Source organism: Pyrus communis, chromosome 8, assembly GCF_963583255.1.
Source record: "Pyrus communis chromosome 8, drPyrComm1.1, whole genome shotgun sequence".
Classification (NCBI taxonomy): domain Eukaryota; kingdom Viridiplantae; phylum Streptophyta; class Magnoliopsida; order Rosales; family Rosaceae; genus Pyrus; species Pyrus communis.
The window spans coordinates 23025522-23038036 of NC_084810.1; the positions used below are offsets into that span (position 1 = coordinate 23025522).

Consider the following 12515-nt stretch of genomic DNA (forward strand, 5'->3'; position numbering starts at 1 on the left):
CAACTACACATTTGATTTAAGTTAAGCTTTCTTGATTTCATTGTGCTCCCATTATAGGCTTCATCCTTAAATTTTTAGGTCAACGAAAGTAGCGAATTGCTCCGGTGGTTACGGCATTCTTATTCAACACACTGTCTTCTGAATTTAAATTGAATATGTGGCATGTGGTAACACTAGAAATCTATAAATTCCACTCTTGTAATATGCTATGATCTTAAAGGAGCAAATCTAAACGTTAGCTTAAAAGAATGGAAATGTGAAAGAACTTTATATTTCTGTCCTGACCTTGTAACCAAAGACTTCAATCACTCTTCAAAATAAAATTCACTCATCAATTATGTTATTTCTATCGTTCAGAACCTACTAACTCTTAGTTTAGTGAAAAAAAGTGAAAAAAATTCTGCAACCGAATTTATTCTTTCTATTATGAAAAACAAGACAAACCAAAACAAAACTGGACTTTCATCCAAATAATAAGGTAGATTTGGATAAACATTGTGTTTGTAGAATTATCAGAGAGACAGGTCATACGACCCACTTTCAACAACACCGATATTGTTAACAACTTAGTAATTACCACCTACACAATCCGTCAAGTGTGGGGTTTTATTACAAAATGTCTCGGTATTAGTTGGAGTGAGATTAGGGTATTTAAACTCTTCTTTTGTCATTGATACAGTTGATGTGAGACATTTCAACACGCCTCTTCACGTGGGACCCAATTTGTGGGTCACATGTGGGAGATCCATACGTCGACAACCATGTGAAGCCAAGGAAACTCACCCTACACGCGGGGGCCAAGGGACCTACTATCATCGCATGAGGCCAAGGGGACCCATCCATCATATGGTAGTACAGTACGAGCCCGTTCCCTAGCTCTGATACCATGTAGACTTATTAGAGAAACGGGCTATACGACCCACTTCCAACAACACCGATATTATCCCCAACTTGGTAATTACCATCTGCACAATCCGTCAGGTGTGTGGATTTATCACAAAAGGCCTCGGTATTAGTTTAAGTGAGATTAGGGTATTTAAACTCTTCTTTTGTCATTGATACGGTCAATGTGGGACATTTCAACAGGTGGACAATACTATACTCCAACAACAAATCCAAAACGAATGAAGAAAAGGACAATTGAGAAAAAAGTTTAGACATGGACATAATTAGAGAGAGTAAACTGCCGTTTGACCCTCTAAATTAGTATTTAAGTTAAAGTTGACCTTTGAACTATTTTTTGGGTAAATTAAGCCCATGAACTATTTGAAATTAGCCAATTAACCCCGCTATCATATTCGATAAAATTTTATCAACTTTGCTGTCAAATATTGCCACGTGACCAACACGTTATTCACCTTGAAGGTAAATTCATGCCAGCATTTGACAGCAAGTGGATGAAATTTCATCAAATAACAGTGAGGGGTTAATTGAAAGTTCAACAAGTTAATTTACCAAAATAATAGTTCAGGAAGTCAATTTCACCTGAGGTAATAGGATTTACCAACAAAAGCACTATCCAAGCAAAATTTTAGATAGTTGGTCTGACTATGCATCTTATCAAACCGCTAAATGTGTCACTTTATTATTTACTTTCCACTTAATATTCACTAGCGAACATAACGACATGAATAACTATCAAATATATAACATCAATTAATAAAGGATAATGTTATTTACATAATTATTTTTGTCTACCACACACTTTTTTTTTTTTTTAGGTTATTAATCTTCTTTAATTCATTTCATCTCACGACTAAAAATTAAGAAAAATATGTAAAAAATAAAAATAAATGTATGAATAACATTATCCTTAATAAGACATTCGATATTTCGGTATTTAAGTCATCCGCTGGGCGACCCCAACTCACATGTCACGTCCTTGATTCCTAGAACCTCGTTGACGGGCTCCACCTCCGAGGGACCAGAAAACCAGAAATCCAAAAGGAAAATAATAGAAAATCAAACGACAAATTAACTAACCGTCACACACCAACTACCATTCCCATGTGGAAAAAAACCCAAAAATGGAACCAGAAAACACGACTTTTTGGTGAGCTTAGCAGCCTCCTCCCCACCGCCTTTGCTTCCTCAATGGATGCTGCTGCCTCCCAAAACTCCCTTCATCCATGTAAAGTCTTAGAAACCAAAAAAGGAAAAATCATTCCTTTCCTTCTTCCTTTCTTTTTAGTATAAATTTGTAAGTACAACTTTGAATTTTGTGTTTTCAGCATGGAAACCCCAGAACCAGATCGAAGAGAAGATGCTTCCTTTCCATCTTCTTCTTCTTCTCCGCCGTCGAGCTCATGGGTGGAAGAAGAAGAAGAAGAAGAAGAAGAAGGAGGAGAAGAAGAAGAAGAAGAAGAAGGAGAAGAAGAAGAAGAAGAAAGAGACAGACGTTCAAATGGGGACAATTTTGCTGTGCAGCAGCGGATGAGAAGTTCTAGGACTTTTACTTATCATGTGAACTTGTTGGTGTCCGATGTAACAGCGTCTGAATTGAAGGATGATATTTGGTCGGCCTTTGCTGTGCTTATCACCTTTTGGTTCTTTGGTCAGTTTCCCTCCTCATCAATCGCTTATTTGCAGTGCTTGTGTGAATTTGTTTCATGTTTCTTTAATTAGTTTTGGGATTGAGAAACCACGGTCGTATCTCAAGTCAATCAAATACTGTCACATTAGAAAGTTCAAATAAGGAAATGATTTATGGGCATCATTTTCTCCTCATGCACATCTATATTTATATTTTACTTTTAGATTAAATAACTCATATGAGAATACAGAGTCGATAAAAAGAGTGCATAACAAGAAAATAAGTACGCGAAAATCATTTCACTTTAAAAATGTTGTACTTTTTATCGGTGTAAAATACCGGCACAATGATTGTAACCTGTACTTAAGTTCTTCCCATAAGCAAAAAGTACTTCTGACAAAAAGTGAAACCAAATCTTTGTCCAGTCAACCCCTTTTGCTTGTTTCATGTGTAGTTGAGGAGAGGGTTTTGAGTTTTGTTCTTCCGTCAAATGGACTGAAATTATTTAACTTTTCAATTGATTACTCGGTTTTTCCTCTTCTTTTCTTAAGTTTTTCCATGTGTTGTTACTTAATGAACTCGTTTGTTAATGACTTGAGCATCTGAATAATTTGGTCTGTTGGTACTACTTTTGGTTTTTGATGTTCGTCGCGCACAGCATCTATGACTCTGATTCTTGGTTTCTATGGATCCGGCAATCTACCACTAGGCCCGAACTGCTCGCGCTTGATACAAACTAATCCATTTTTTGTGCAATCCATTAAGGTGATCAACCGCATTTCATCTTGTAATTCTCGTTTAGTAAAGAACTGGGGTGCAGTAAAACTCATCTGGTCTATAAAACAATAGGCACAGAAGCTTGATGAGCAAAAACCTGGGCCAATGTTATATGGATTCCACAAACCTCCTCCCCTGGATGTTGAAACAGCATGGACCGAAACGAAGGATACACTTGTTCCAGCCAATTATCACAAGGCAAGATCTTCCTTGCCATTTCATATCTAAGTTTTTGTCATCTGGTTTGGTTGATGGGATAAAACTTTACTTCTTTTCATGTAACAGGCATGGATTTACTTTCTAAACAAAGGGTCTAGCATCGATATTATTTACAGTGTAATGCCTACAAGTTCCTCGCCTTTAACCCTTGTAATCGCACAAGGTAATTCCCAACTTCTAGTTTCAGATATTTTGTTTGGTTTCTGCTGAAGTACCTCGTATATGGTTATCTAAACTTAACGTACTAAGGTCTAGGATTTATGTCGAATCAAATAGTTGTAGATTTGGGATAATGTTCTGTAACAGTTTCTTTACTCTCCGACACCTGGGATAGTTGCAGATTTAGTAAAATTCTGAAACTTCTCCAATTTCTGAGTCTTCCTTCCTCTCCGACTCTTAAATCTAACCACTTTCCCATGAGTCCAAATGCCTCTGCAGAAGGTTTATCTAGCATATATGATACGGGGGACTTTTGTTTTTCGGTTATTTTCTCCTCTTTTTTTGTGGCGGTGGTGGTACAGGTGTTAGTAGAACTCAAATGTATTTTCTGGTGTTGTAAACTTTTATATGAACCTGCAGGTAGTGAGAGCCTGGCTGAATGGATAGAGGATCCGTCATATGGTAACGCAACATTGTCTTGGAATATAATTTATGGTAAGATTCATCACTCAAATTGATTCTCTCTTTCGGAACCAATTACAATGTTCTAAACTTCTAAGTCAACCTGTTTTCTTCACAGGAAGTGGTAGGATCCAGCAGGAAATTCCAAAGTCTTCTACTTACTATATCGCAGTAGGGAACTTGAACCCAGAGAATGTTGAGGTAATTATTCAAAAGTTTAATCCATTGGTTATAATTATATCGACAATAATCATTAGTTTCCAACTTTATTGAGCTTCCAATGTTTATGTATAACACAGGTAGAGTTGGTATTCAACATAAAATCTATTCTTTATAACACAACCAAGGCGTATTACAAATGCTCTTTGTATAACCGGTTATGCAGCTTAAAGCTTTCCCTCTTTCGGGCAAATGTTGCTGTCATAACTTCTCCAGGTCCGGAAGAGGTAATGTAAAAGACTCTCATCCCCGAGTTTTGTTTTCCTTCTGTCCCTTTTCGGGCCATTGATACAACTTCCATCACTTTCTGAATCCTTAGGGTGTTCCTGACAATGACTGGTATGTAAACCTGTCTTATGGACCGAGATGGGCCATGTATTTTCTTGTAGCAGGTTATTTCTTAATTCTTATCATCCTTCATATCCTTCTCGTAACATTGGAAAAGAAATCTTTTCTTTACATTTACCTCTATGTTTGCTTGTAGGCGTTATGACTTTGCTCCTCTTATCGGCCTTTAAAATTTATTACAAATTCCAAAATTTTGGTGAACACACAACCGAATTTCAGGCAGAGGAGGGAGAATCCGAGCAAACCCCATTGCTTCCACCCAAAGACGATGAAGTTTTGAGTTGGGGTTCATCGTATGAATCTGTTTCCAATACTGAGGAAGATTTGGATGAGTGCCTTGCTGCGAGTTCCCTTGAAGGAGGGTTAACAAGTGAAGGAGATAGCAACAATACTCGGCGTCTTTGTGTCATTTGCTTTGATGGTCCAAGGGATTGCTTCTTTCTTCCCTGTGGGCACTGCACTGCCTGTTTTACTTGCGGAACAAGGTATACGAATCTGAATCAATGCCGTAGTCTTCTGCTTATAACCCTCTATACGAAATGTTATATATAATGACTTTGAACATAACCTACACTTGCAAACTACTACCAAATCAAAGAAAAGTTAGATTTCTAAACGGATTCACGGTGCAGGATTGCCGAGGAGGCTGGTACGTGCCCCATATGCCGTAGAAGGATGAAGAAAGTGAGGAAGATTTTTACAGTTTGAGCTTGTGTATATATGTGAACCAAGTTTGCAGGGAGGAGCTCCCTTGTACCATAGTTTTTATGGTTCTCTGTGGATTTTTTTTCACTTACAGATGAGCTTGTGGTTTCAATTGTACTAGAAGGCCTTTTCTTTTTCGGTAGAATTCTGGTTTTTGGCATGAATCTTTTGAGGAGGTTTGCAAATGATTTGGGTATGTCATGCTTGAAAGTTTAAGGTAAGAAATAATTTAGGGGGTTATTTATCCGACACACATTTATTGTCATCATCAATCTTTCTAATTCTTATACGAAGTAAATAAACATGCTCTAAAAGTTGTGCTAGGGATGATTACCACTGCAGACTGCTAACTGATTGCCGGCCCTTGATGAGCTGTGGAGCTCATAGCCATGAAAGGTTGCGTAAGCGAGCAACTGTTGGGAGCATTTATTTTTCCTAATTGAACTTTTCATTTGCCCTATCTAAAGTTGGATCCCTGAACGTTTAAAAAAAAAAAAAAAAAAAAAAAAAAAGAAGTTAGATCTACGAACGATACTTGTTCGTTTATTTTTAGTTTGATTATATTGCTAAAAATAATCTCACAAAACAGAACGAAATCGCGTAAATTTTCTCCGGCTCGGCTCGTGCCCACCCCTAAAACCTATGATAAAATTATTTCATGGGTGATTATCTATATATATAAAGTGAGAGCCCCAATTTGGTGAAGCATTCAGAAATACCAAGAATGCCCTCATTTAAAAAAAAAAAACAGCACAAACCCATTCCTATATAGAAGGACTATAATTGTAATACACAAATAAAATAGGGTTAAAATCGTAAGTCAGAACGAAAGTAATATTTAAAATGAGGACAAGACAGTAAAATCAGTGGAACAAAACAAAACACGGAGAAGGCACACGGGTAATGGATCGGAAACTGCTATGCGTCTAACCGGGAACCGTTTAGCGGAAGGAGAGAACGTGCAGAGTGGGTTGAGGAGGAAAAGAAACGCCCTAATCGTGAAAAAAGGAGCAGTTTTGGTGGATGAGAGATATATAGAAGGCCACAAACTAAGAACTTGAAAAGAAAAATCTGAAAAATCTTGCAGGAAGAGAAGATGGTACTAAAGCCATTGCTCGCTCAGGTTTGCTCTTCTCTAATTCCATGCAGTTGTTGGAACACTACACTCTTTTCATTCTTTTTGTTTTTTTCAATGGGTCACACAATTTGGTTCTAAGATGAGCACATAGTTATGTTTTCATATCTTGCAGCTTTATGAACAAGGATTGGGTGTTTATTTCTCTCTGGTGATTCTGTGAGTGAAGCCGGTTTCCTTTCTCCACTTTTTACTGATTTATCATCTATGCCATATAATTGTTTGGGAGCTTATTGGAATTTAATTCAATTCCTCTTTGTGTTTCAATATTTTTTTTTGTCTCTCTTTGGTACACTACCCACTTACAATTGAGATCAAATTGGTATGGTTCGATTTTGCGGGGAAAACCTTTTATCTTCGTCCCCTGCTCTATATTTTCATGTTTTAATGGTCTCCTTTTTTTTTTCTTTTCTTTTTTAATTTTTTTTTTATATGTTTCCGATAGCAGCTATGGGTCCTCTTTACAAAAAGAAAGTTATCCAGATAAAAGCTATGAAGGTATCTGACTACTTGATTTCCATGGCAACTTGAAGTGGCAAGTCCAATATTTGGTTTGTTTGACATCTTATATTTTGTTTAATGTGTATAGTTTAATGAAATGCCTGAGAAAACCATCATGATCATGATGCTTGGTAAACAATTTCTATAAAAAAATGTTCGACAAGAGAAATCCTGAGCAAAAGATGTCTGTCATCGAGAAATCTTTCTCTTTGCATTCCTTTTTTTGTAGAGAACTTCTTTGCATGGTTGGTTGCCTTTTCTATCTCTTCTGGTTAGATGAATTATACTCGCTTTACTCTTTTGTAGTTATAACATAAAATTAGTCATACGCTTTATGCATGTATAGGTAAAAATTAAAAAAGAAAAATTATCGTTTTTATATCTTAATGTGGTTGTTCCTACTTTTTTTAATTAGGTTCCTTCGTGGTTCTGATGGATTAAAGTTTTAGATCAAACACCAGCTAAAATTTATTATATAGCTTTTTGCCTATTAATTGGTGCTTCGGTTGAACCTGATGCAGGATTTCTTGCACTCTGTCATGATCAGAACCTCACCTTCAATTGAGTATGCCTACATGCATTTTGACAACACTCCAGTTGTTATTGGAGCATTTAATATGAGCATATTATGCAGCTGTAGGACAAGTTGCTTCTAATAGAGAAGGTTTTAACGGCTAATGGAGATACCGAGAAGATGTGATTGAACAAAGATAAAGTTCCCAACAATATTGTTGTCTTGCCTATTGTTTTGAAGAGAGCACAAGAGTGTCTTTCAAATATTGACAAACTAGACCCTCAAAACAGAATCATATGTTAGGACATGCTAATACATGTTTTTTAATCTATCAAGATAGAGAGTAATATTTTTCTTAGTTTTATTCTAGGCGTTTGTTAAACATGACCAATGTGTGAGACGCCCACTGTGCGCATGTTTAATAAAGCCTCTCACACGTAGTATATAGCCAATTAAAAGAGAACTGAATGTATTTATAAATCAAATAAAATAGAAATGTAGAAAAAATGAAGGACATGTAGAACACAAAAAAACCTATATTAAATAAGGCAACATAAATAGTTCATTAGCATACCTTCATAGCTTTTGTTTCACATGTAGACAACACTTTGATAGAGAAACAAAGGAAAACCTCAAATTACACGAATTACGTATTTTTTCATAACAAGTTTTTAGAACGTGCATAATAAAGAAAAGATCTCTCCCTTGCACGATGCATTAAAAATATATCTTGACAATTACAATAAGAAACAACTAACACAATGAAAATTTGAAGCATCAATCAGGACAATTATATGTGGCATTTACCTTCCAGATCACGTCTTCAGTCATGGACAATTATATGTGGCTTTATCGAGAGGGGTCTCAAAGTCAACCACAACCGTGTTAGTAAAAAATGACTCTATAGTAGGCCAACAAGGTGTATTTACATGGAATGTAGTATACAAAGAAGTCTTGCTTCATTCCAGCTAATTATGGTGACACCTAATAGGTAACAATTTTATTAACGATAACCTTTTAGTATGCATTCCTTGCTTATCAATTAACTCTTTCTATTTTATTTTTAATTTTCTCACTATCATTTGTAGATTGACAATGAAAATTTGAAGCATCAATCAGGAACAAATGGGTGGAAATTGCAGCATTGATGTCAATATGTAAACTTTCTTTTCAAAAGAAACAATGACGTATAGACTTTATGGGTATTGTGAATAATGTACATATTGTGATATAGGTTTTAAATTTTGACATTTAAGTTGTTTCGTATTTTGCTACGAGTACTTAATGTTTTCATCTACTCTTTTTTTTATATTTACATATACTTGCTATTGTTCATAGGCTTTAGGTAGGAACTTGCATCTAAAATCGTATGTTGTTTGATAAGTGCATGAATAACATTTAAATCATTACTTTACACAAAGTAAAAACGAAAAACATGATAACTTTTTAGGACGTGCATGATAAAAAAAAAAAGGTTCCTCTTTGCACAATACATTTAAAGTATATCTTGACAATTACAATGGGAGAAACTAACACAATACACCTATAGGGGCGCGTAGCGCCCGTGATGCAAAAATGCCTCTCGCACGCACGTTAGTGCGTGCAGAGAGGCTAGTTGATATTTAATGGACCTTACCAAAGTTTTATTCCGTAACGCTTGGTGAAGCCGGTCCACTTCCCTGTTTATTGCGGAGGGTGGTCCCCCGCCATCCATTTTTTCCCGGGGAAAAACCGGTAAAAAGCTACAAAAACCACCCACGTGGCAAACACTTCTTCCCGGTGGGACCCAACTGAAACAGAAATGGCTTGGACCTCAGCTCAGCCCCCAACTAGTTACCCACAATTACAAATTTACAAGGCGATACAACAAACAGACACAATGCAGCAGCACCACCACCACCACAACTCATCCGCCGCCGCCGCCGCCGCCGCATCGGATCATGGCTCTGAGATCCGCCAGGCCCTCTCACATCCTCCAATCCGTCATCGTCCTCTCCCTTCTCTCACTCGGCTTCGTCATCTACAAGGTCTAAAACGCAGCGTCGTTTTTCCGGTTTTCCATTTTTTATGTATATGAAAAATATTTCACTGGGGCATTTCGTCGAACAGGTGAACGACTTCACCACTCAGACCAAGACACTGGCCGGCCACAACCTCGAGCCGACGCCGTGGCACTTCTTCCCGCCAAAAACCTTCACCGACGAGACCCTCCACGACCGAGCGTACAAGCTTATCCACTGCTCCTACCTCGCCTGCCGCTACACAAGCAACGAAGTCCCTGAACGACGCCGTCCTCCGTCGTCCCGCGCGAAAGCCCCGAAATGCCCCGAGTTCTTCCGTTGGATCCAGCATGATCTGGAGCCCTGGGCCCGGACCCGGATCTCCGCCGCCCATTTGGAGACCGCCAAGCAATACGCGGCGTTTCGCGTGGTGATTGTTGACGGGAGGCTGTATGTGGATTTGTACTGGGCTTGCGTGCAGAGCCGCGCCATGTTCACCATTTGGGGTTTTCTGCAGCTCCTGGCCAGGTATCCGGGTCGGGTTCCGGATGTGGATATCATGTTTGATTGTATGGATAAGCCCATCATCAACCGGACCGAGCACCAATCGATGCCGTTGCCGGTTTTCCGGTACTGTACGGACGGTGATCACTTTGATATCCCATTTCCTGATTGGTCCTTCTGGGGTTGGTAAGAATCATCATTCTTTGATTGTCTTCTGATTCACATTAATTGTTAATTTTCTAAGTTTCTAGTTTTTTCGGGTAATTTTTCGCGTTTGCGTATGCATTGCCAATGATTCAATGGGAAAGAACCTGAATTTATTAATTGTTCGTGTGTGCTTGAATTGCTGTAAAAATTTCTAAAAAGTAAATAAATTACTCCATGCTTGTATGCTTGCATCAATTACATGGTGGTTATTAGGCGGATTTAATTTAACAAGATTGACATTGTATGCTAACCTTTTACTGATTTGTATAACATGAAAATGCTTCATTTATTTTGGCATCAAATGCGTGGTTATGGTTTTATTCGTGCTGATTGTCTTTATAGTTTATGATTACTGCACAGGCCAGAGCTTAACATTCATCCCTGGGCAGAGCAGTTCCGAGAAATCAAGTGGGGTTCTCAGGAAAGAAGTTGGAAAAAGAAGGAGCCTTTTGCATATTGGAAAGGAAACCCAGATGTTAGTTCCCCTGTTCGTACAGAGTTACTTAACTGCAATGACACGAAGATGTGGAGTGCGCAGATTATGCGTCAGGTTGAGTTAAATCTGCATGTTGATCTCTCTTTAACTTGAACTGTAGGAGTGATAGGCCTAGACAAGACCTGACATTGTCTTTCTATATACATCATAGGATTGGGAAGCGGAAGCAAGGGCTGGTTATGAGCAGTCTAAACTATCTAAGCAGTGTAATCATCAGTAAGTACAGCTTCTAAAAGTGATGGCCTATCATCGTATTCTCCATATATAGTCCAACTGATTAGCTAGGAAGATGTGGCTTGATCATTTATTACTTATTGGCCTAAGATATTGTCCCGGAGTTGATATGTTGACTCTGCTTTGTAGTCCTTTTGCTTTTGTCTATAGAGTTCAATTTTCCGCATCTATGAAAATGATGCAGTTTGCAGTTTATAGTTTTGAAGTTCTGAAACCTGGGCAGCCTTTAACTTTCAAGGAGGACTTGACATTCTCTTTTGTGTGTTTTCTTTTTATCTAGTGGACCTTGACCGTTCCAATGATTCGCAAAATGTTTCCTTCTCCTCTTTCTCCTCGGCTGATGAGTAGCTGTTATGTATAGTTGTACTCCATTGGCGTCTTATTATCTAATTGGCATGTGGATGTGATCCTGCAGCTCAGAAATCTTTTCCACCTTTTGTAGGTACAAAATCTATGCAGAAGGCTATGCTTGGTCAGTCAGCTTGAAATATATCGTATCATGTGGCTCGCTTACACTAATAATAACCCCACAATATGAGGATTTCTTCAGCCGTGGTCTCATTCCTAAGATTAATTATTGGCCCATCTCCCCTAACGCTATATGCCCATCCATAAAGTCTGCTGTGGACTGGGCTCTTGAACACCAATCTGAGGTATCTTTCAACTGTTAGTAGTATTCTATATTATGTTCTTGTTCTCGTCGTTATATTTCGAATCAGTAATGTACAATTCAGTTTTCCCCCGGCTTTCCCTTTAAGTTTATATCTTCATATGAAAGAACAACATAATCAAGGCTACAATATTCTCCAATGGCTGAACAGGCTAAGGCAATGGGACAAAGAGGGCAGGATTTCATGGAAAGCCTAAGCATGGATCGGGTCTATGATTACATGTTTCACCTCATAACAGAGTACTCAAAGTTGCTGGACTTCAAGCCAGACATTCCAGCGTCCGCAATGGAAGTATGTACAGAATCCCTGCTTTGTCTTGCTGACCCGATACAGAGGGAGTGTCTTAAAAAGTCTACCGCGTACCCTTCTCCTGGCCCCCCGTGCGCTCTCCAGTCGGCTGATAGTAGTCTCATCAAGAGATGGAAGCGGCGAAAACAAGAAACGATGGATGCCGTGGAGGACATGAATCCGAAGGAACGGAGACGATTAAACTAGGATGTATGCTGTCGTAGTGTAATAATCAAAATTCTTTTAGTTTTGTAGTTGATGGTGTAGTCTTAGATGGCTCCTGAAGTAAGGTTTTCATACCCCTGTAGAGAAATCTATAGCATTGCTCGTTGACACACAGCACTTGGGAGAGAACAATAAAAATTAAATTTTTTAGGCTAATTTTATTTTACACCTTTAAAGATATGAAATGATTTTTAAAATGAATATTGGGGTTTTAATTTTTTCACATTTCAAGTTTTCGCGTGATCTTTAAAATAGTTAGTAGAGGTTTTAATTTTCTCAAATTACTTCCTGAGGTTTTGCAATTATATCAATTTACAC

At 38.0% G+C, this 12515-nt stretch overlaps 2 protein-coding genes across 4 annotated transcripts; both read left to right on the top strand.

Annotated features, from left to right (window-relative positions):
- The first annotated feature begins 2022 nt into the window (after positions 1-2022).
- LOC137742750 (E3 ubiquitin-protein ligase APD2-like) lies at positions 2023-5737 on the top strand. 3 transcript variants are annotated; one of them, XM_068482691.1, is made up of 11 exons: positions 2044-2131; positions 2232-2554; positions 3192-3298; positions 3383-3508; positions 3596-3692; positions 4109-4183; positions 4269-4351; positions 4450-4596; positions 4689-4761; positions 4854-5202; positions 5350-5737. In XM_068482691.1, exons 2-11 carry the CDS (start codon positions 2233-2235, stop codon positions 5423-5425), a joined length of 1455 nt encoding a protein of 484 aa, XP_068338792.1. In that variant the 5' UTR covers positions 2044-2131; position 2232; the 3' UTR covers positions 5426-5737. The 3 variants fall into 3 exon arrangements, with proteins under 3 accessions (XP_068338793.1, XP_068338791.1, XP_068338792.1); XM_068482692.1 differs by having other exon boundaries at positions 2023-2554; positions 3243-3298; XM_068482690.1 differs by having other exon boundaries at positions 2026-2554.
- A 3705-nt stretch (positions 5738-9442) lies between these two features.
- Positions 9443-12238, top strand: LOC137743606 (uncharacterized). Its single transcript, XM_068483532.1, has 6 exons — positions 9443-9599; positions 9682-10262; positions 10644-10833; positions 10931-10995; positions 11456-11666; positions 11835-12238. The coding sequence occupies exons 1-6, from the start codon at positions 9513-9515 to the stop codon at positions 12177-12179; spliced, it is 1479 nt and encodes a 492-aa protein (XP_068339633.1). The 5' UTR covers positions 9443-9512; the 3' UTR covers positions 12180-12238.
- Positions 12239-12515: the final 277 nt, after the last annotated feature.